Genomic DNA, 24361 nt, shown 5'->3' with positions numbered 1-24361 from the left:
TATGGTGGTGTCCTTAGGATTGTCTAGGTATAGTATCACAACATCTGCAAACAGTGACAGTTTTACTTCTTCCTTTCCAATGTGGATTCCTTTTATTTCTCTTTCTTATCTGATTGCTGTGGCTAGGACTTCCAATACTCTGCTGAATAAAAGTGGTGAAAGTGAGTATTCTTGTCTTGTTCCTGATCTTAGAGGAAATGCTTTAAGTTTTTCACCACTGAGCACGATGTTAGCTGTGGGCTTGTCATATATGGCTATATATGTTGAGGTATGTTCCCTCTATGCCTATTTCCTGGTGAGTTTTTATCATAGGATGTTTACTATTTTAACAAATGTTCTACTTAAAGTCCTAGCCAGTGCAATACGATAAGAAAAAGAAATAATATTTTTAAGAAACGGAAAAGATCTGTTTTCATTTGCAGGTCATGTGATTGTCTACACAGAATATACAAAAGAATCTACAGAAAAATTAATAGAATTGACTCTCAGTTTTAATGCATGTATAGTTTTGCATAACTAACACCATAATCAGGGCACAAAACTGTTCCATCACCCTAAAAAACCTCCCACATGCTGCCCTTTATAACTCAACTCCCCACCTCCAAACCCTGGCAGCCACTGATCTGTTCTCTATCCCTATAGTTTTGTCAGTGAACAGTGGTGTTCTTCCTTTAGCTTCTCTCACTCAGCATAATGCCTTCAAGATTCCATTGCAGTAGTTTAAACCTAACAGAAAATTACAGACGTAGGGGTTTTATTAAATGTTAATTCATCCATGTTATCTATTGATACATTCCTGAGCAGCCTAAAGTATTTATCTGGATGAATGGAAAAAGCTCAAAAGATGTTACTACACTAGAACTTTACATATGAGCTGTTGCTGCTGAGAAGTCTTCTTTGGTCACAATCTTTTTTGTTGTTGTTGTTAAACGCATTACAACTTTGATGTCACTTTGGCTTATAAGCTATAACTGACATTCCTAACTGACTATGAGGCAGAATCACAGACTAGGAAGAAACTTTGGAAATCATCCAGGGAGGCAGTTCAGATGAACAACGGCTCTGGTATTGTGCAGACCTAGATTTCTGCCTGCCATTCTTCATTAAATTCACATTTTACTGAGTTTCATTTCCCCTATTTGTAAAAGAGAAAACAAAAGTAGGTATTTCATAGATTTGTGAGAAAATTAAATGAGATACTCCAAGTAAAATGAACCACAGAGTGCCAGGCACATAGTAAAAGCTCAACAAACAGCAGCTGCTACAATGTCCAGTACAACTCTCTCACCTTTCAAATTATGTAAATAATCAACCTAAACATTCTATTTTAATGGTCTTAATATTCAAAGGACAAAACTTTGTGTAAAGAAAGATGCATATATTATATAATTTCTCTATGTTAGATTATAATTCACCAGCCCAAGGAATGCAGGAACAACAATAAAACAAAAGGCCTGAGATTTTTGTCTTCCAAATATAAGGGAAGAAAATTATTAGGAAGAAAATGTAAGCTTATATAAAACTGTGGACAACAAATGTTTTAAAAGCATTGACAAGTCACTTCTCTGTCAAAAACTTTAGAAAACATTTTGTTCCCTTCACTTGTCCCTCTCCTTTCCCCCATCCACAGAGGGCATCCATGAAAACTGTGTTATCTGTGAAATCTATATGGTGGTCCAAAATGACATAAGTTGATGTAATTATTTTTTTTTAAATCAATGGATTTTATTTTCTTAAATAATCTAGAACAAAGAGTGAGTATAACTCAAGACAAATAAATTAAAGACACTTCATTCCCAACGAGCAACACTTTGTTGCCACTGACTAAATCATTTAATTTTTAAACAAAATGTACCTCCATCCAGAGTAAGTTTTGACCGCCACTCAACAGGCAGAAATTCAACATGTGTTGCATGGTTGGAAAAATGCCTTTCTTCTATTTTTCTTGCAGCCTCTCTCATCCTAAAAAAAACAAACCAAAACAAAACTTTATCAGAGTAACTTCCCATATGTATTTACATGGTATAAAATGTCTTTAATCATAACACTTTCACTTGCTTATAACTTTGTCCAATTATGTTTCAATTACTGCTACACTGTGCAACAGTTTGTAATACTAGGACACCTTCATTTCAAAACTATTTTCCTAAATTTGCCATCTACGATTTCAAATATTACAAGCTTCGATATTATATTCTAAATAATCATATGTATACATCATTAGAAGAGAGAATAGTATAATAAAATACCCCAGCTCCAAATATTAGCACATCGTGACCTGTCATTTCATCTATTCCTCCACTTGCTCTCCCCACAATATAGATTTTTAAATTTTATTTTGAAAATTAAGGTACAGCAAAATTGACTTTTTTCCTTTTTAGTGTCAACTGTATAGATTCGTGGTTAGCACCACTACAATCAAGATACAGAATAGTTCTATTATCAAAAAAAACTCCCTCATGCTATCCCTTTATGTTAGCACTCTTCCCCCATAATATTTAAAGCAAATCCCAGATATCACAACAGTGAATCTATAAATAGTTCAGTATATATTTCTAAAATGTAAGGAAAACATAACCTATTCAGAACTATTATCATACCAATCTTTCATTTCAACAATTATGTTTAGTGGTCCCACTTTCCCAGTTACTATAAATATTATTTTATAATAACATAAAAAATATTTTTTTATACTTTTGAATTGAGCTCCGAATACAGCCTATGCATTGCAATTGGAAGATATGTTTCTCAAGTGTCTTTTAATCTATAGATTGCTCTCTCTCTTCTTTGGCTTTGTAATTCTGTTTATGTTCTGTAGAGTTTCTGAGAGACTGATTTTTAATGACTGCATCCCCAAGTGTTATTTAACATGTTCATTGCTCCCTATTTGGTAGTGAGATATAGGGGCCTGATAAGGTTCAAGTTCTATTTTTTTGGCAAGACTACTACTCCATAGGTATATATACCTGGTTTTCTCTCTTTTTGGTGATACTAGCAGTTGTTACGATCATTGCTTATATCCGTTAATTTACTATGATTGCAAAAAAGTGTTTTTTAAATCCCATCACTCCTTATACTTCTGGAAAGAGAAATTTCCTCACATCAAGTATTGGCTGCCTTGTGATACAATCAAATAGTTTCTGTGTGAACTGAGAAAAGGCAGGCTATATGGTTAATTCTTCTCTTTTATTAACAATTAAATACTGAGTTGCTAGAGGTTTTATATTTTTTGACATCATTCATTACTAACTCATAGATTTAAACATATTTGAAGTATTCCAACCCACTGTAGTTATTATCCTTACGGATGCTCAAATTGTTTCCTTTTTTGGTCAGTGAGTCTCTTCAAGTTGACTTGTGTCTTTTTGACACGACCTCACTAGTTTGTTTTTTTTTTTTCAACAATTCAGTGGCTTTTAGTATATCACTGAGTTGTACAACCATCACCATTATCTAAGTTCAGAACACTTTCTTCACTCCCAGAAGAAACACCATACCCACAGTAGTCACTTCTGATAATTCCTACCTCCAGGCCCTGGCACCATAAATCTACTTTGTCTCTATGAATTTGCCTATACTGGATTTTTTCAGATAAATGGAACTATAATACATGGCCTTTTGGTGTCTGGCTTCTTTCACTTAGCACAATGTTTCAAGGTTTGTCCATGTTGTATCATGAGTCACTACCTTCTTTGCTTTTTATGGTTGAATAATATTCTACTGTATGAATACACCGTTTCTTCTTATCCATTCACCAGCTGATGGACATTTAGACTGTTTCCTTTTTTTTGGCTATTATAAATAATGCTGCTATAAATATTAACAAGTTTTTGCGTAGATGTATGTTTTCAATTCTCTTGGGTATATAACTAGAAGTGGAATTGTTGGCTCATATGCTAACTTCACATTTAACTTTTCTGACGAAGTGCCAAACTGTTTTCCAAAGCAGCTATGCTATTTTACAATCCCATCAGCAACATATGAGGGTCCTAATTTTTCCACATCCTTGATAATACTTATTTCCCATCTTTTTGATGAGTCATCCTAGTCAGCATGAAGTGGTGTATGTCTCTGTGGTTTTGAATTGCATTTCCTTAATGACTAATAATACTGAGCATCTTTTTATGTGCTTATGGGCCATCTGTATATTTTATTTGGACAATTGTTTATTCAAATCCTTCACTCATTTAAAACATTGGGTTATTTATTATTGAATTTGTAGGTGTTCTTTATATATGCTAGATGCTAGACCCATATCAGATATACGATCTACAAATGTTTTCTACCATTTTGTGGGTTGTCTTTACTTACTTGATAGTGTTCTTTGAAGAACTAAAGTTTTAAATTTTGACAAAGCCCAATTTATCTTTTTTTTTCCTTAGTGGCTTTTACTTTTAGTGTTATATATCAGAAACCATTGCCTAACCCAAGGCAATGGTTGTAAATCACAAAGATTTACTCCTATATTTTCTAAGAGTTTTATAGTATTAGTTTTTATATTTAGGTCTTTGATTCACTCTGAATTAATTTTTCTGTGTGGTGTAAGGTAGGGGTTTAACTTCATTCTTTTGCATGGGGATATCCCGGTGTCCTAGCACCATTTGTTAAAAGGCTATTCTTTCCTGATTGCGTTATTTTGGCACTCGTGTTGAAAATCAACTGAACTCTCAATTCCATTCCATTGATCTAGGTCTATCTACATGCCAGCCAGTACCACAATGTCTTGATTAGTATAGCTTTGTAGCAAATTATGAAATTGGGAAGGGTAAGTCCTTCATCTTTATTCTTTTTCAAGACTGTTTTGGCTATTCTGGGTCCCCTGCATTTACATGTGAATTTTAGGATCAGCCTGTCAATTTCTGCAAAAATGATAGGTGAAATTTTAATAGGGATTGTGGTGAAATTTGTAGATCCATTTAGGAAGTACTGGCATCTTAACAACATTAAATCTTCTAATCCTCAAATGTGGGTTGTCTTTTCCATTTATTTAAGTCTTCTTTAATTTCTTTCAATGGTGTATTATAGTTTTCAGTGTACAAATCTTACACTTCTTTTGTTAAACTTATTCCTAAGTATTTTATTCTTTTTGATGCTATAGTAAGTGGAAATGCTTTAACTTAGTTTTCATTGCTAGTGTAGAAATACAATTGATTTTTTTTTTTTTAATTTTTTGGCCACACTGCACAGCTTGTGGGATCTTTTTTTTTTTAAATTTTATTTATTTTTGGCTGCATTGGGTCTTTGTTGCTGTACATGGGCTTTCTCTAGTTGCAGCAAGCGGGGGCTACTCTTCGTTGTGGTGCATGGGCTTCTCATTGCGGTGGCTTCTCTTGTTGCGGAGCACAGGCTCTAGGTGCACAGGCTTCAGTAGTTGTGGTTCATGGGTTCTAGAGCACAGGCTCAGTAGTTGTGGCACATGGGCTTAGTTCCTCTGTGGCATGTGGGATCTTCCCGGACCAGGGCTCGAACCTGTGTCCCCTGCATTGGCAGGTGGATTCTTAACCACTGTGCCAGCAGAGAAGCCCTCCCTCTATTTTTAGAAGTTCTTTATATTTAGGGATATTAACTGTTCATCTGTGATACAATATGCAAATGGATTTTCTCAGTTTGTCCTTTTTTTTTTTTTCTCCATATGGCTTTTTTGGGATGATATATTTATCAATATTTTCTCTTAAGGTCTCTGGATCAAGTTATAGTTAGGACAGTTTTCTCTATTACTAAGGTACATAAGAATTCAAACTCCCCTCAATCCTACCTTTTAAATCCATAGTATTTGTATGGTTTCATTTCTTAGGTTCAAATGTGATCCCACTGAAATTTATCTTAGTGTGAAAAATGGGCCCAATTTAATTTTTTTCCATATGGCTGCCTAGCTATCCCAACACACTATTTGTTAAAAGTCTATCTTTCTCCATTTCTAGTATATTTTTATTTTAAAAATTATTTATTTGTTTATTTATTTATTTATTTATGGCTGTGTTGGGTCTTCATTGCTGCACACAGGCTTTCCCTAGTTGCAGCGAGCGGGGGTTACTCTTTGTTGTGGTGTGTGGAGCGCACAGGCTTAGTTGCTCTATGGCATGTGGGATCTTCCCAGACCAGGGATTGAACCCGTGTTCCCTGCATTGGCAGTTGGATTCCTAACCACTGCGCCTCCAGGGAAGTCCTCCTAGTATGTTTTTAAAACATTATTTACAATATGATTATATTTTATTGATTATCTACCACCAAAGTTGCCATTTAAAAAGTCTATATAGATTCTAGGTTGTGAAAAAGAAAATCTGCTTCCATTAACATCACTGAAAATAAAGATGACAGCCAAAACTTCAGACTCCTTTATTATCACATTCTAAAAAGTATTTTTTTTCTTTACAGCAGATACTCAAGTAATGGTTACAGATACATTTTTAAAGTTTTTTTTGCCATCTTTCAAGTGTTCAGCTTTAACAAATTTGAACATATACAAGAAAGAATATATTTTAAGATTTCTAATATTATTCTATGCACTTATTCATTTCTGATGGCTGTATAGTTCATATATATTTCATTATGATATAATAATCAGGAAGTGGTATGTGTGTTGCTGTCTGAATTTACAAAAAAATAAAGAAGTTCATCTAGGCTAGTGGGTCTCAAACATGCATATACTTTTTTTTTCCCCCCTCCAGGGGACAATGACAATGTCTGGAGACTTTTTTTTTTTTGGAGACATTTTTGGTTGTCACAGCTAGGGGTTCTGTTTGCATCTAGTGGGTAGAGGTCAGGGATGCTGCTAAATATCTTACAATGTATAGGTTAGCCACCATAGCAAAGAATTACCTGGTCGAAAATGTTAATAGTGATGAGGTTGAAGAACCCTGATTTTGACTTATAAACTCAAACACTACATTTGTTTAAAATACTGTCCTCTTCTACAGTAAACTGAGACATTCCTCTACTCCATAGGATCACTATCATAGTTCTCAAATGGCCACATATGTAGATACTTTAGGCAAGCAGGTATGTCTACTAAATCACTTGGTTGTAATTAACTGGAGTCACACACACACACACACACACACACACACACACACACACACAAAAGAGGGGCAGGGGAAGGAAAGGAAAGAAAGATGAAAGAAGATAATCAGGGATTGAGGAAAAAAGGGAGGGACAGAGATAGAGATAGACAGATAGGTAGCGAGAGAGAGAGAGAGAGAGAGAGAGAGAGAGCGCACACGCTATGTCCCTACTCTTGCCTTACTAAAAATAATAAAATCTGTTTCCTAAATATATAGGTCTTGACTACATGAGAAACACTGAGACCAAAGAGGGATGGAGGAAACGAGAAAAACGAATGATTTAAAAATATTATCCTACAGCTTAGACTTAACCCATTACTGTGCAGCTGTAATGCCATGCACTAAACTCATGATTTCAGTTCTAAGCTTATTAAACTTCCATGTTCTCCTGCTAGGCAGTGAATGTTTAGGTCATATTTTGAAAAAGGAAGGAAGAGATTAATAGCACCTGAGAATTACCATTTAATTAAGGATCATTAAATAGCTCTGAAAAAAAAAGTCTTTATAATTCTTCTCAATTAGGAAAACAATCAATTGATAAACTAACTGGTTTTAAGAATATATATAGGGCTTCCCTGGTGGCGCAGTGGTTGAGAAGAATCTGCCTGCCAATGCAGGGCACACGGGTTCGAGCCCTGGTCTGGGAAGATCCCACATGCCGCGGAGCAACTACGCCCGTGAGCCACAATCACTGAGCCTGCGCGTCTGGAGCCTGTGCTCTGCAACAAGAGAGGCCACGATAGTGAGAGGCCCGCGCACTGTGATGAAGAGTGGCCCCCGCTTGCCACAACTAGAGAAAGCCCTCGCACAGAAACGAAGACCCAACACAGCCAAAAGTAAAAATAAATAAATAAATTAATTAAAAAAAAAGAATATATATATATATATATATATATATATATGAAAGGAGAGCAATAGAAAATCATGCAAATTAATATCCAAGATACATTTTTTTACACAAGAAAGCAATGTCTAGAGTGTATATAGTATGCTGCTTTGTGAGTGAAAATAATCTGTATTTGTCTAAAGAAACTCCAGAAGAATAAAAGATAAATAACATTGCTCTGAGACACAAGGATGAGTGACACTGGGGGAAGATGGAGACAGGAAGAGAGTCAGACTTTTTTTTTTTTTTTTTTAATAATTTTGAGGTTCATTTAAACTCACTTCCTACATGTGTTTCATCAGGTTATTTTTAGATTTTTCAGCATGAATCTTTTATAAAATTATTTATTTATTTATTTATTTTATTTTTGGCTGTGTTGGGTCTTCGTTTCTGTGTGAAGGCTTTCTCTAGTTGCGGCAAGCGGGGGCCACTCTTCATCGCGGTGCGCGGGCCTCTCACTATCGTGGCCTCTCTTGTTGCGGAGCACAGGCTCCAGACACGCAGGCTCAGTAGTTGTGGCTCACGGGTCTAGTTGCTCCGCGGCATGTGGGATCTTCACAGACCAGGGCTCGAACCCGTGTCCCCTGCATTAGCAGGCAGATTCTCAACCACTGCGCCACCAGGGAAGCCCAGGCGTTTTTCACTCTATACATTTTCCTATTTTGATTTGTGAACCATGTGAATGTATTTCTTATTCAAAAAATAAATCTTGTTGACATTCTTGTTTGCTGTGTCCTCCCATTTTTTTCTGTACATATGGGTCTACACCAATTTATTTAAAAAATTATTTTGCTATCATTTTCAGTGAGGTTTCAGGAGGTAATAAGATAAGCTATGTGTTAAATCTGCCAGGCTTAACTAAAAGTCTCTTTTTACTCTTCTAAAATTGTAGCTTTAAAATTACTAATTTGTAAAGCAATTATAATCCAATAAAGATATTAAAAAAATAAAATTACTAATTTATTCTATTAGATATATAAGTTCAGTAAAGATTTCCCTTGTAATAAAATGCCACAAAAAGTAAATCCAATTGTATTTAAAATACATTCATCCCTTTTAGTAAACCAATTCTGATATTCCTAGAAGTTGTCTATAAACTTTCTTCTCAACTCATTTAAATAATAAACATATTTTGCTGGAACAAAATTGATTAAATCCAGTCTGAATTCATTTGCACATTCACTAAAATAAGGTAAGAGGCGAAAATCTCTATTTCCAGGCCTCTGGGACATGATTTCAAGAGATCCACAGAGAACAGCAGGTTGCCAAAGAAGTGGAGTGTGGTAACTCCTTATTCTATGTTGCTCATTTCCACAGTAGTCTCACAAATCAGATCACAAGTACAAACAAGCTTCAGAGTAGCAATGACAAGGATGAAGTTAATTTTACTTTCTTTAAAGTCCTGGACAACTAACTTAGGAATGGTAGAAAGCCGGGGAAGGGTAAGAAATCCTCTGAGCTTTCCCATCTATTATTGAGCAGAATTCCTTTCTGTTTGAATATTTTCCATCAATTACTAATTTATGTGAGGAGTTTCCCATCAAATTAACCTGTCTCTGAAGAAATGATGGCCACCTTCTCTGTAGTGAACACTTTTTTTTGAGCCATCTTATATTCACTCATCCTACTTCCAATGGTAGCTCTTGATTTTTATCTGTGGCTCTACCTCTCCCTATGGTTATGATGAAGCCAACTTCCATCTGATTCTAGGGTAGAAAGATGACAAGTTTTGCAGATCAGATCATGGCCATGCATAGATTCAGGCAGTTGGAGGTGACACCATCAGTCACTGAAATGCATAGACTAGCAGGGACTTCTGGAAAAAAAGACTTTTCTTCTTGAACTCGAACACAAGATGATATAAACCACATCTGGAACCACAGGAGATGTCTGAAAATAGCTCAAAAATGAAGGCAAGTAGAACAGATAGAAACTGGATTCTGATGACTTGTTTGGCAAATCTTAGACTTGTCAGTTTTATGCGCTACTAATCCTCCTTTTGAGTTAAGTTTTCCCTCACTTGCACCCAAAGAAATCAAGCTGGTACCTTTTCCAATTATCAATAGCTGCTGGTACCTTTCCAATTATCAATAGCTCCAGAGAGAACATGTTATTAAAACTACTTCTCACGTTCCTTAGATAACCAAGCAAAAAATTAGCATCTTGACACAGAATATAATAAAAATATTGTGGGATGTAATGTGCAAATCATCAGAAAATAGAATCAGAGGGAAGAGATCTCTGTAATACAAGCTATGGAGATTGACAAGGATCAGGATGGCCTGGCAGTATCTGACAAAGATTTTTTTTTCCAAATTGAACTGTATTTTTATTTTAATCCATGAGCTGGCATTAAGAGGTATTACAATAAAAAGTGAAACAGAACACTGCATTATTATAGAGATATTGCTGAGGACATAGTTCCTGGTATCACACAGTATTTGCTTTATAAGGACTCAAGAAATACATTTACTTGAAGCTTCAGAACCTGATAAACTGTTCTCAACAACTGATTTGTTCTCATCATATTATAAATCTGATAAGATTTTTCTTTATACTGGCTGCTAGTTCAGAGCCAAGTTTGTGGTGGAAACCTTAACTCTAAAATTTCCTTTTAACACAGTCCTAAACATTTTTGAAGCACAAATACAAACATCCCTCCCCCCAACAACATCTTAAAAAGTTTTTAGAATAAAGCTGAATATAAATAAACAACGTAAATAACCGGCCTGGTGTGTTGGCAAAGCACCCACTGTTCGTTCTCCGTGTAAAATTTAGAGTTCAATTTCCTCTGGTTGTAATTACTTGGACAAGTTAAGCTGCTGACTGGCAACTTAAACAATTCTTAGCTTTTTCAGAATTATACAGTATTATCAGTTTCTGCAATGCAGAGAGTAACATACAAACTTAAAAACCAGGCTTTTTTCTTGCTTTCGACCTCAGTTTAATGTAAACTAACAATATATTAAGTTAAAAAGGCTTTCTTAACCCTCTTCTCCATGTTATGGAGGAAAAAGAATCAAATAAATATCATCATCATCATCTAGATATAATCACTCTCAAAATCTGGTCCAGAAACTTACTCTACAACTTAAACAGATAGAATAGTTGGCACTGGAGAAGCATGTGGCATAACGATTAAACTCTATTATACCCTGGACAAAAGTTTGGACTCTGACTAGATGGAGAATGTATTCATCAAAGAACTCACATGGCTGTATTTTTGATAATTCTTCCTTGGTCCATTTTCTGCCCAATGCCATGCACAACAAATACAATATGGGCAGTCTGTGATGGCTTGTCTTCTAATGTGGCTTCTTCTACATAACCTCTATGAAGTCTGGTCCCACTACTTGACGCTGTAGGAAAATTATGATTCTAAGTTTGTTGTTTATTACAGAAATAGCATTTTCACAATATATTGAAAAAATAAAGAAATAAAAGGAATACTATGAAAAAATTTCACTGGGTTGGGGGGGATAAAATTTGTAAGATAAGTATTGATCAGTTCTAATATAAACTGCTGAACTGGACATGACAGTGAAGCCAGAAACCATAAGGCAAAAGGAAAGAAAAAAGGATGAACTGAACACAAAAAAATTAAAAACTTCTCTATAATGAATGTATCATGAAACAAAGATAAAAGATGAATGACAAACTGGGAAAGTTTTTGCAAAATATGACACACAGTAATAAGTTAATTACGTAAGTATACAAAAAGAACTTATTCATCAAAAAGTGAAATGAATCATCCAAATAGCAAAACGGGCTAAAGATGTTGATAAAGTAACTCACAAAACAAATACAACTGACTAATGAACATGTAAATATTCAAGCACATCTATTATCAAAGAATTAAAAATGAGACAGTAAAAAAATTATCAGACTTAGAAAAAATTTTTGAAAGAAGTTATTTTTTGATAATGCATTCACCTCTTCCCCAAGTACCAGTCCCTCTTTTCTTTCTTTTAGTCAAACTTGTTTAAAGAGCTATCTATTCTCACTGCCTCCATTTCTTCAACTTCTACTTAAACTTCAACCCATGCCAATCTGGTTCTGTCCCAGCAATGCCTCTAAGTCACCGATGAGCTACATCTCACTAAATCCAGTGAAAAATTTCCAGTCTTCATCTTTACTGACACTATATTTCAACTGCCATGTTTTATTTCACATCACTGCCTCAGGTTTGACTGCTTTTGTGCTTTTAGAAGTAAAAAGTGTATTTATTAATCTTGCCAGACCATTCTAAATATATAATTATTCATTAATGAATACATGTTAACTCAGTCACCTTAAAAAAAGTTTAACAGGGTAGTAACTGTCACTAAATTTAATACATACTTAAAAAATACTAAACATAAAACCTGAATCATCTATTTTGCACATAAGAGAAAAAGTTAGATTCCCAACATTTTGACAAACTCTAGTACTATTTAACAAATACCTTTAGAAAATCCCAGCTTTTGAGTAACTGTTCTCGCAATTTTAGACGTTGTTGCATCACTGTAAAGATACACTTCATCCACACTGTGCCAGTCCACGTGGTTTCGACTCAACTTGAAACTATGAATAGCTGTTGCAAAAAGGAAAAACTAATTTGAAGGTCTCCAAGACAAACCTCATTTGTGTGAAAATTATAATACACAGATCTTTTGAATCAATATTTTAACTCAGTTCAATAAAAAACTATTTCATTGAAACATATATTGATATGAACCAAGTAATGGATAGGTACTTTATAAGTTATTAAGCATGCTACAGGAAAAGGCAACTTGCTGGAACAACATGGAATAAACTGGCTTAACTACCATAATTTTAACCTCTATAGGAAATATGCTCTGATTATTTTTTTTTAACATCTTTATTGGAGTATAACTGCTTTACAATGGTGTGTTAGTTTCTGCTTTATAACAGTGACTCAGTTATACATATACATATGTTCCCATATCTCTTCCCTCTTGCGTCTCCCTCCCTCCCACCTGCTCTGATTATTAAAGAACTGCTTTCCCAGGTGATGTGGCCATTCCTTAGGACTAAGGGATATACACCTTCATGAAAGTTCTCAGTACCTTTGACATAGAAACTTAAGTTTCATTTCTTCTGTTGACTTTATTTTTTGATCTGTGAAAATTTCACTCAGCACAAGATAAAACAAGACTCAGATGAAAAAAAATTATCTTTAAACTGGGAAGAGAATCATCTAATTTATTAGAATATAAGGTATTTTTGGAATGGATACTAAAGCCAGTTATCACTGAATATTGCCCACCATAACAGAACTCCAAGGTTGAAAAATCTTTTAACAAGAAATAAATTTTTTCCTACTATTATGTTCAAATTAGTATGGTTATTTCATTTCTGTAACCGAGGTATGCTTGGTGAAAATGAGCTCTTAAAAAAAAAAAATGCAAACCTATATTCTTCAGGAATACGCAAACTCTGTGAGGCAGGGACTATACCTTGGTCATTTGGTATCACTAGCATCAAACACAGTCATAGCACAGTGCTTGCCACACATCACCAATTTTGTAATGTTTGAGGAAGCAACAGATTAAGAAAATTGTCAAAACATGTCCACCAATTCACAGTTTGATGTCTTATAGTCTGAAGGACTTAAACTTTTCCTCTTTATCTCTTGTATAGAGGTAAGAAAAATTCACAGACCTTCAGAAAACCAGCCACCTTCAAATCACTACGCCTAATTTATTTTCTTAAAATCCTCTTTAGGCAAAAATATTATCTCCCATTATACATAAAGACATAGAGGTACAAAGGGATTAAGTGACTTGCCACAAAGTTAGTGACAGAGTCCAACTCTTCTGATTTGAAGACGCTAACTATGAAAGGATGGAGTCCTGGTCAAGATCTAAGATCATAAGACATTTTTGTGAAAAGCTATTCCTTACTAGAATACATAGAGAAGCAAATCATTGCCAGGAAAATGTACTTCTGAGTTATGGTACAAACGCCACTTCAAAAATTTACGAAAAACCTATTTATATCTTACTTACCTGCCAGGACACATTACTAACATTGAACACAAGACCAAGATGAAATTAACAAAACAAACATGAATAACATCTTCAGTTGCAAATAAAACACAAAACCAGTGTACAAACTCAGCGTTTTAAATAAAAGAACTTTTCATAAATTAAAAAAATCTTTTCCAGGAGTTTAATAATTATTTACTTTTCTACTTCTATGTCTGATCCAAGTCAGTACTTTAAGCCTCTTAATCCAATGTTTCGAAACTGCATTTTGTTAAAATAGTTTTGAGCAACATATGCTTAAAACATTAAAACTATAAGACCAAATTAAGCCAACAAAATTTTGTTTCTCTCTAAACCATTCATGTTGTCTTAAAGCATCTTAATATTAGCGAATATCCCATTATTGAACTATACACATTGTTTGCAAATGTTTACACCACTTATAATTAACACTAAGCAAAATAACACAATGGATACATTTCTAAAATACTAGTAATTTCTATGCTCTAAATAAAACCGAATGCTATAAACACAACTGAAAGCTACAAGCCAGGAATATAACTACATGGAGAAGTAAAACTACAATTACTGTACCTTGGGAACGCTTTCGTTTAAGACCTGCCGCATCTGTACTCTCCTTATATCCTCTCCATTTGAACAGAGAAGGGAGGGAGAAGGGAGGGAGGTGGTAGACAACTAAGAAAGCAAAAACACTGAGCTTCAAAGTAAATTTTAAATGAGGTTTGCCTTTTTGTTGTATTAACTTTAAAAAATGAGTTGTATTTGACAAACATTATTCTAAATGCTTTATTTATATAATTTCTAATTAAAAATCAGTGCAGCAAAATATTAGTTTAATAATGTTTATCAAATATATGTTCTACTTTTACTGAAAGTAAAAAAGGCAAATGATATCTAAATTTATCAATTAAAGACAACTATGTGATCACCATTTTTAATGTCTTTGTATAGATGGAATAAAAAAATAGAACATGGCATTTTTGTATGCATAAGAGATTTATAAACCACATCTTTACAATACTAAGGTTATTTACTCTCACCAAATTTATGACTATGACACAGCCAACATCTGATGTGCAAATTGAAAATGCAATAAATAACATAAACATCTAATGCAGCTTTCCTAAGAAGATACCACAGTATACGTTCCACTAGATGCTTTCCCTTATTGAAGTGTAATAGAGCCTTCCCACAGAAACAAAATATTCTTTTCACAACTCTGTTCAAGTTGTTAAAATACTTTTAAAAATGAAATTTTCTCAAAAAAAATTAAGTTGAAAGCTCTACTTTGAACTGACTTATTAGTAACAAAATAATGAAAGATTTGTTAGCAATAGAATGACAAAAAAAAGTCATTAGTAAAAATGTATGCTGTGACATCTTGTAAGTGTAAAACAGACAACAGAGTAAAGCAGACAACAGAGTAAAGCCAGACATATACTTGATATTTGGTAAATCAGTAGATAACCTTAAAGTCAACAACTTTCCCTGTCAAATATTGCTAGTTATATATCAATAAATTTCTTTACATTTTAAATGAGCAATTATTTTAAAATCCACTTAGAATTGAATCTTACAATCATTTTCCTTACCGTTCAGTTAATCACAGAATCTTTATGATTTAGTTCAAATTTATGTTCTAATACATTTGATTTTCATCCTCACTCCCTTCTACATTAATGTGACATTCAAAGGTTAAATACTGCTCAAATACAAAAATATTTAATTCCCGTTGAATAGTACTAGAAGTTAAAAAAGAAACCTGCTGTTATATACAGATAAGGTATATTTAAAGATATATGTGATAAAGGTAATTGAGAAATGCTTACGAGGCACTTAATAACTTTAACTGTATGTAATTAGATGACTATAAAAAAGTATAGACAAGAATTAAAAACTGGGTTGTAAAATTAGGATTATGAAAACATTTCATTGTCATAGAGGGGTGGAAAATGACAACCAAAGTAATTTTCTTCACTGAACATGTTTCTTCTTTCATGTGCCTTCTGGTCAGTTACTGAGGAGTAGATGTACCACTTGCAAGAAACATTTTCACACAAAAAAAATCCTTAGGAAAAAGCTAACATAACCAAGTAGATCAAATTTGGCATAAACTTGAGACTACTGCTCAAACAAAACCTAGATTTTATAGGTCTACTAGTAAAACTAACATGAAACAATTCCACATTTACTAAAAAAGAACTAGTGGGAAACACATGGACCACCTGATCACACTTAAAATTACATAAACACTTTCTAAAAGCTAGTCAAGATACAAAAATGAAAGGCTTTTTTCCCCTAAAGGAATACTAATTGAAGGATTAACATAAAGCCAAACACCCCAATATACTAAAATCACAGAAGCATATTTTTTTACAAAATTAGATAGACATGCTTCTTTACTTTCTTCTCATATTTAATTCTTATTTTCACCTGAAAATCATTTGCTTTGTTACAACATCCTCTAGCACAGAGAGCTTAACTTTTTTTTCAACCCAAAGCAAAGGATAAGTAACACCATAAGTACAGCAGAGACAAAAAGGGTTTACTATCATTCCAACAAGGATCACTAAAATAAAGTTTTAGTTAAGAATTCTTATAGGGGCTTCCCTGGTGGCGCAGTGGTTGAGAGTCTGCCTGCCAATGCAGGGGACGCGGGTTCGAGCCCTGGTCTGGGAGGATCCCACATGCCACGGAGCAACTAGGCCCGTGAGCCACAATTACTGAGCCTGCGCGTCTGGAGCCCGTGCTCTGCAACAAGAGAGGCCGCGATAGTGAGAGGCCTGCGCACCGCGATGAAGAGTGGCCCCCGCTTGCCGCAACTAGGGAAAGCCCTCGCACAGAAACGAAGACCCAGCACAGCCATAAATAAATAAATAAATAAATATTTTAAAAAAGAAAAGAATTCTTATATAGTGTTAGCAGAAGTATGCATAAACACAAAATGCAACTAAAATGCTAATTAAATGCTAACATTTAATAAAACTTTTCATTTATGTATTAAAGTCTTACAAAGCAATGAAAAAGATTTTAAGTACTAAAATAGAGTGTTTTCAATAAATTTCCTTACTATAATTCATCTCTTAAAGAAATGTTCTTCATTATATAATTCTGAAAGCAGAGTATCAAAAAAGGGGGTTGCTGATGATATACTACTCCCTAGAATAGAATAACTCTATAACTTTTCCCTCTATAAAAGCTGGCAACCTAGATAATCTCAACTGCAAGGGAAGTAGTTTTGCACATCTCAAACCTACCAACTATAATGAGAAAACTTCTGTCAATCTTCTTAGATCTCAGAGAAATTAAATTAAATATATTTATAAAAATTGATAACTAAAAGCTAGAAGGTGGGAATCCTCTTAGTCACCAAAGAGAAAGGAAAAGAAAAGCTGGTTAGAAAGGGTTAATACTCCTTCCCTCTCCCCACCCCGGCCCTCCCCCTTTTAGACTTCTGAAATGATATATTCACAGTTTGGGATATCCTTATCCAGCAATAGGATAGGCATATACACTACATGCCAAATTGTTAAATGCTGTAAATCGTTAGAGATCCACCAACACTTGTGCTGTCATAGCACCCCAAATTAGCTTGAACAGTAAAGCATATACACTACATGCCAAATTGTTAAATGCTGTAAATCGTTAGAGATCCACCAACACTTGTGCTGTCATAGCACCCCAAATTAGCTTGAACAGTAAAAAGTCCTTTTTTTTTTTTTTAACTTTCAGCCTACCTGTGATTTTATATTGAATGTGACTCTACTAGACAACATACAGTTGGATCTTGCATTCCTAGCAAATCTGTCAATCTCTGTTTTTTAATTGGAGTGTTAGTTCACTTATATTTACTATAGTTTTGATATGGGTGAATTTAGTTCTACCATTTCCCATATATTTCTTTGTTCCATCTGTGTTTCTTGTTTCTCCTTTTGTTGTTTCTTTTGATTAAATATTTTTTACTATTTTAATTTCTCTACTGGCCTTAAGAAAAAACAAAACACCTTTTTATTGTGGAATAATTTTCAACCGACAGAAATGTTGCAAAAATAGTACAGAGAGTTATCATATATATCTTTCACCAGCTTCTCCTAATGTTCGCATAACTATAGTACAATTATCAAAACGAAGAAATTAACATTGGTATAATACTATCAACTAAAATATTGACTTTATTCTGATTTCTCCAGTTTTTCTATTAATGTCCTTTTCTGTCCTAGGATCCAATCCAGGGTACTTTGTTGTATTTTGTTGTTATGTTTCCTTAGTTTCCCCTAAACTACGACAAATTCCTCAGTCTTTCCTTGTCTTTCATGATCTTGACACTTAAAAAATTTTTTCAGCTTTACTGAGGTACAATTGACAATATTATAAGACATTGAAAGTGTATACTGTGTTGATTTGACATACATTGTGAAAGGATTCCCCCCATCTAGTTAATTATGACCTTGACACTTCCGAAGAATACTGGTAAGTTACTTTGTAGAATGTCCCTCAATTTGAGTTTGTCTGTTTTCTCATAACTGGATTGAGGTTATGCATTTTTTGACCAGAGCAGGTGCAGAACTACCCATTTAGTTCAACCATTTTTTTTTACTGATTACTGCTTGCATAGATAAATTATAAAACGAGGGAAATACTACTCTAGTACTTTTAAGTATTTACAAAATTACTTATTTGAAGGCCTGATTTTATTTGTATGATTCATCCCCAGTGAACTTCTAGCTTTCATTTGTTAGGCTGCTAGATAAACATTTCCTAGCCTAGGAGGTGGGGTGGGAAGAGAATCATTTTTAATTTTAACTCTCAGAGAAAATGAAATCTAAATCACAAAATATGATTATACTTTGGGGGTTTATCTTTCTTTGAATGATAAAAAAGTTATGCTAAACTTCAATCGATCATTCATTCCTTCATTCATTTATGGCTATGTTGGGTCTTCATTGCTGCACGCGGCTTTCTCTAGTTCCAGTGAGCAGAGGCTACTCTTCGTTGCGGTGCGCGGGCTTCTCATTGCGGTGGCTTCTCTTGCTGTGGAGCATGGGCTCTAGGCACGCAGGCTTCAGTAGTTGTGGCACATGGGCTCAGTAGTTGTGGCTCACAGGCTCTAGAGCGCAGGCTCAGTAGTCGTGGCACACGGGCTTAGTTGCTCCGCGGCATGTGGGATCTTCCTGGACCAGGGCTCAAACCCATGTCCCCTGCATTGGCAGGCGGATTCCCAACCACTGTGCCACCAAGGAAGCCCCAATCAATCTTTTTAATTCAATGCTTACTTTGAGATTAGTAGAATAATTAATAAGGAGAGAATAATAAATATATTCAGTGTATTTGTGGCAATAACTACCCTAACCAAGACATAGATAAGGTCAGAAGGAAAAGGAATTAGTATTTCATTTTATTTCATTAGTATTTTATGTCCTTCAAGGCAAGAACTCTGTTAAGTTTCTTAGGAATTCCCCAGAGCACTTAAAAACAGTTCTTGAATATAGTACTTAAAATTTTTTTTAAATTATTAAATACGGGATTGTACTCCTTTGTACACTCTACAATACAATAATTGTATTGTACAATTTGTACAATTTTGTACAATTGTACAAAAAATATTGTACAATTTATTGTACAAAAAATATTGTACAATTTATTGTACAATAAATACTCTATTGTACATCCCTTTTCAGAATGTTTAACATGCACTGTCTACTTTGTTATCTTGTACTTACTCTTTGTAACTTCTCATCTGCAGGCTTTGTCACCCCCAAAGGTTTAAAACTCCCTGAGGGCCAAAACCCTGTCTGTTTCTTTCACAAAAGTAACTGGCACAGTACTATCTGCACAAGGAATATTCAAAATCTTCTAACAATATGAAGAGTCAAGGCTTTATCCTATGTACATGAGAAAATTTAGGTGGAAAAGTTATTTTTCCCCCCTCAGATTAATAAAATATGAAATTTCAGAAGCTTGGAGGTAAGAAGCAAAATAATCAAAAAATTATAATACTTTTAATCTTTGTATTATAAATTTGAGTTATTTTTCCAACAGTAGCTTTTTGGGCAGCAAATGTTCTTTCATTAAGACCAGTGATAATTTTCAAATGTACTACAGAATTTCCCATAGTCTTCAAAGTCAAAAGTCACATTTTAACACATGAATGTATGCTTTACATAATACTAAATAACAAATAAAATGGCTGGAAATTCATGACAACTGTATATATACTGAATTGAATTTATAATCTTTGTTGATAACAAAACATGCTGATGTTTTATGTCACAGTATATTTAAAAAATCAATTTTTCTTCCAATGAACCTCAAAAGATCATCATTTTGAAAGATTACAATACAGAAGTGTTCTAACAGTTTAACAATTTTCTGTTATTACTAATTAGAATTTTACCACTCAATGTGTATCTTTAAAGCTAGCAAAAAATAATACTATAATCTCCCAGACTGATACTCAAGAACTGACACAGACTCAAAGATATACTGAAAAAATCTACTCATACAAATAAACTATGTTCTTTTATCAGACTTATTTAAGTGACTGGATCATAAAATTAGGGCACTTTGAAGAAAACTGAAGTATGCTGCTCCATTTAACATTTCAGATTCCAAGTAGATGGGATCTAGAGATGAAACAGAGCTGATGACTAACTTCCACAGGGAGAATTAGCAAGTGGAAAAGAAATGCTTTGAACACAGTATGAGAAAGGGGACAATATACTTATATTTTTATTTTTCATACTCATCCTTTTCCTCCTCCAAGCTCTTGGGTTTTTTCCATGCATTAATTGTAAAGAATTTGGGTGGATAAACTGGGTTTGTTAAGGTGAACTGCCATTTTTGAGGAAAGACTTAAGGAGAATTAATAGAAAGGAAAAAATCCAGAACTCAGCCTTTCCCAATAGGAATGAAATTTTGAAAAGAGTTCAGTCTTTCAAATACTATGAAGTAGGCTTTTGTGATTATTTTGATAGTGGTGATGAGAGGTTTCAAAATATTTCAGTCACTAATAAAAGATCAGAGATATACAAAATTTGCTATCTGTGCTTTAACCAGAGTATTGTCTTTATGGCAATCTGCAGGAATATAGATACAGCTCTGCTTTATAGATACTGAATTGTTCTTTATATATTGATATGTAAGAACCTTGAGCTTGAATTTCACAGTGAAATAAGAACATAGTTGACTCTAGGGATTAGCAAAATGAAATATTTAAAATTCCTAGAATATGGTATCTGGCACATAATAGACATTTCTTAGATTTAATTACCGATTTATTTAGAAGCCACCATTTTCCTCAATTATGCAGACTTTTAAAGGTACAAAAGATATTTTTTTTTTCTTCAAAAGATATTTTTACTTGGTATAAGCTAAAGTATACAGTTTCCCTGCGTGTGTGTGTGTGTGTGTGTGTGTGTGTGTGTGTGTGTTCAGAGAGAGATAAAAGAGTAAGGAATAGGAGAGAGAAAAGACTTGGAATGTTATTAACAATAAGGGGGAAAAAAAGCCAATTTAAAGCTTATTGTTTTGTAATTGATTATGTTATATAATCAATTGCTTCCAACTACATAATTCATTTTTTCCAAGCTGCATTCTGTGAATTACTTGATCAATATTGAGTTTTTCTGCTTATAGATAGATGTTTTTACAAGGAGAAGGAAAAAAAATCACTTAATTCATAGTTTAATTCACTAGATTAAGCAGGGCTTGCCAAGAAACTTCCCAAATAAAGGCAAGCATGGATGAAGAAACACTTCTAGGAAAAAAAAAATTAGAGAAATCCACAAATTCTAATCTACCTGTACTGTTATACTCACCGGAATAGTTGATCCCACTGCCTGCAGTAAATGGAACAACAGAAGTATTTTTAACTTTACCACACATTTTGAATTTTACTCAAGATTAGACACATAATGAAACATGGCAATCTTAGCTAGTATATAAGTATATTAAACTATTGAAAGAAAAAGTATCCAAATGCCAAATAAGGAAATATAAGGAGTAGATTGTTTCAAATTAAAAGTTGATATGGTTATCAATATGGAGACACCTAAAAGGGACTTATACAAAAGAAATTAAAGTTTTTTTAAACTTCAGGAAAAGAACCAACATTAAAATATTAGCAAAACTGCTCTTTTGATATAATGACAAGGGATTTTTCATAAGTTCAATTTTCTTTGATGACTAAAAAGCTACTCAAAAGGACTAATTCAGAGAGCACATTATAACAATTTGTACATTTATAGTAAATCATGTTAGTGTCATGTCAGTGAAAACACATATTAAGTAAAATAAAAATGGAAATAGTTCAGAAATTTACAGCAGTTTTAAATTCTAAAATAATAATCAAATATTTGAAATAATCAAATTGTATAAATTCTAACACTTCTGAATTACTATTGCAAACTTAGGAACCACTCTAAACTTTATCAACAACTTACTTGGTTTACAAAACATATTAAATATATTAACTGGTCTTACCATCTTTTCCATCTATGGGTTTTGACACTTCAATATCAAAACTTTCCTGCATCTGCTGACCTCTAAAACGGCTAAGATGTTCTTGCTCAATTAAATTACTTTCTTCTTCTTCTAGCGGCTGCCAAGTACCATCAATAAACCACTGTCCACGCATTACTGGTATTTTATCGGACTCTGAAAAGGGAAATCACAGAATTACACATTTTAGGATCCAACCTCTCAGGAAGTGAAATAGTAACTACAATTTTATATTTTGCTACTGCTATGGCAAAAACAGACTTTCGTGATCCAACAGAATCATTTAAAGTTTTAAATTTCAGACATCAAGCCACAGTATATAATTTTGTTTACAACATATAATTTTACTTGTATTAAATATTACACGTAAAAGGTACTTTGGCATTAGAAAGGGAGAGGGGCGTTATTTATGTAACTGAGGCCCCAAGTAACCAAAATTAGTAGGCTAAGGGGTTGACAAACTTCATGCTAGACTCCAGTGATAGTTCCAATGTCTTAGAAAATACTGAGATAAATTTCCACAAGTAGTTTAGAAATAATGTGTATTGTCGTAGTGTGGTACATTTTTCAGGGCTGCCTTGGAGGTCAAGGGCTCCCAGCAAGTATACGGGAATAAGTGAAACTTTTAATTACAGTAAATTCCTCATCCATTTCAGAAAAAAAATTGAGAAAAAATTTCTTTGAAAAACTGACCATTTCTTTGATTAAACAGTGTCCCATAAACCTAAGACTTTTACTTGCTATTTATAAACCACAATTGTTAGCTAAGTTATCTTGAATCCTTTAAAATAATTTTTTAAAAAACCCATAAAGCAAAAATAAAATTGAAACAACAAAACCCTAAAAATAAAAAGCAAAATGAAAAAAAAAAATGAACCTTACTATACAGAGTTGGTGGTTTATCCACATATAGAGAAGTTATTTCAAGAGGATTCAAAACACAGTAATTTGTATATACATATTAGGATATACCCTATGTACAAAAAGAACTGCAAACATATCTTAAACCTTTTGCAGTAGCTACACTGTTATAATTGTAATAATATTGGTACTGCTAATTTGAAACTGTAGATTAAGATGAATATATTAATTTCATTCATCATTAGAATAAATTAATATCATTAGAAACCAAGATTTTCAGCACAGGTAAAAAGACATACAAATATAAAAATCAAAGAAATAAATCTATATTTTAAATTTCAATTAGAAATGTCAGCATGAAATAATGATGTATATTTTCTATTAAAAAAAAATTACCCTAAGCTCTGTGTGCCAAAAAGGCCTAGAAATAAAGACCAACCCCGTATAAGTGAGCACTCCTGATATAAAGATCGTGATCTCTAAATATCATTTCCTTAAAGAAATGGCCAATTCCTGGTTTGAAACAGAAAATTTACTAGATGATCCTCAAACATCTTGTACCAGACTTGTACTGTGATGTATTCAAAATCTCCTATTATGTGTTTCTAATTCTTCTTGCATTATCCTTTATTCTGCTATAGCAATTCTGCTATAGTCAGGTGTTTGCTGTGTTATTTGGTGGATAGATATCAAAAATATAAATTCGTTGAGAATTTTGGATTTTAACATTATAAAGTACACTCTGTTGTGTTTGGTGATTTTTTTGCGTGTGTGCTAGATTCTACTTTGTCTATCAAGATTACTACCCCTGCTTTCTTATTGCTTCCAGTTGCCTGTGATGTTTTTGTACATCCTTTTATTTTTAACCTTTCTCTCTGTTTTAGATGTGTCTCTTGTATACAGCACAGAATTGGGTTTTGCTTTATGAAGCCATTTAAAATCTTTTTCTTTTAATATGTGAGTTAAGCCCATTTATGCTTATTGATATAACTGATATGTTTGAACTCTCTTTTTCTATAATTACTGTTTTTTATTATTCTTAC

General features: G+C 33.6%; 1 protein-coding gene across 13 annotated transcripts in view; it reads right to left on the bottom strand.

Moving 5' to 3' along the window:
• DDHD1 (DDHD domain containing 1) overlaps positions 1-24361 on the bottom strand; it is a 106814-nt gene that overhangs the window by 36065 nt on the left and 46388 nt on the right. For 7 of the 13 annotated variants that reach the window (XR_014243081.1, XM_082386819.1, XM_082386818.1 and 4 more), the window contains exons 2-7: positions 22440-22613; positions 21776-21796; positions 14532-14633; positions 12392-12520; positions 11159-11306; positions 1856-1962 (exon numbers count right to left, since the gene is read on the bottom strand). Coding sequence is in view for 12 of the 13 variants with exons in the window: in XM_082386819.1 (XP_082242945.1) it covers positions 1856-1962; positions 11159-11306; positions 12392-12520; positions 14532-14633; positions 21776-21796; positions 22440-22613 (681 nt within the window). In the remaining variant the exon portion in view is untranslated. Of the gene's footprint in view, positions 1-1855; positions 1963-11158; positions 11307-12391; positions 12521-14531; positions 14656-21775; positions 21797-22439; positions 22614-24361 lie in introns of those variants that run through there. The other 6 variants (XM_082386824.1, XM_082386826.1, XM_082386825.1 and 3 more) reach the window with 4 other exon arrangements.

The sequence above is a fragment of the Balaenoptera borealis genome, assembly GCF_965194805.1.
Source record: "Balaenoptera borealis genome assembly, chromosome: 3".
In the NCBI taxonomy this organism is placed as follows: Eukaryota; Metazoa; Chordata; class Mammalia; order Artiodactyla; family Balaenopteridae; genus Balaenoptera; species Balaenoptera borealis.
This window is presented reverse-complemented; position numbering and strand designations above follow the sequence as displayed.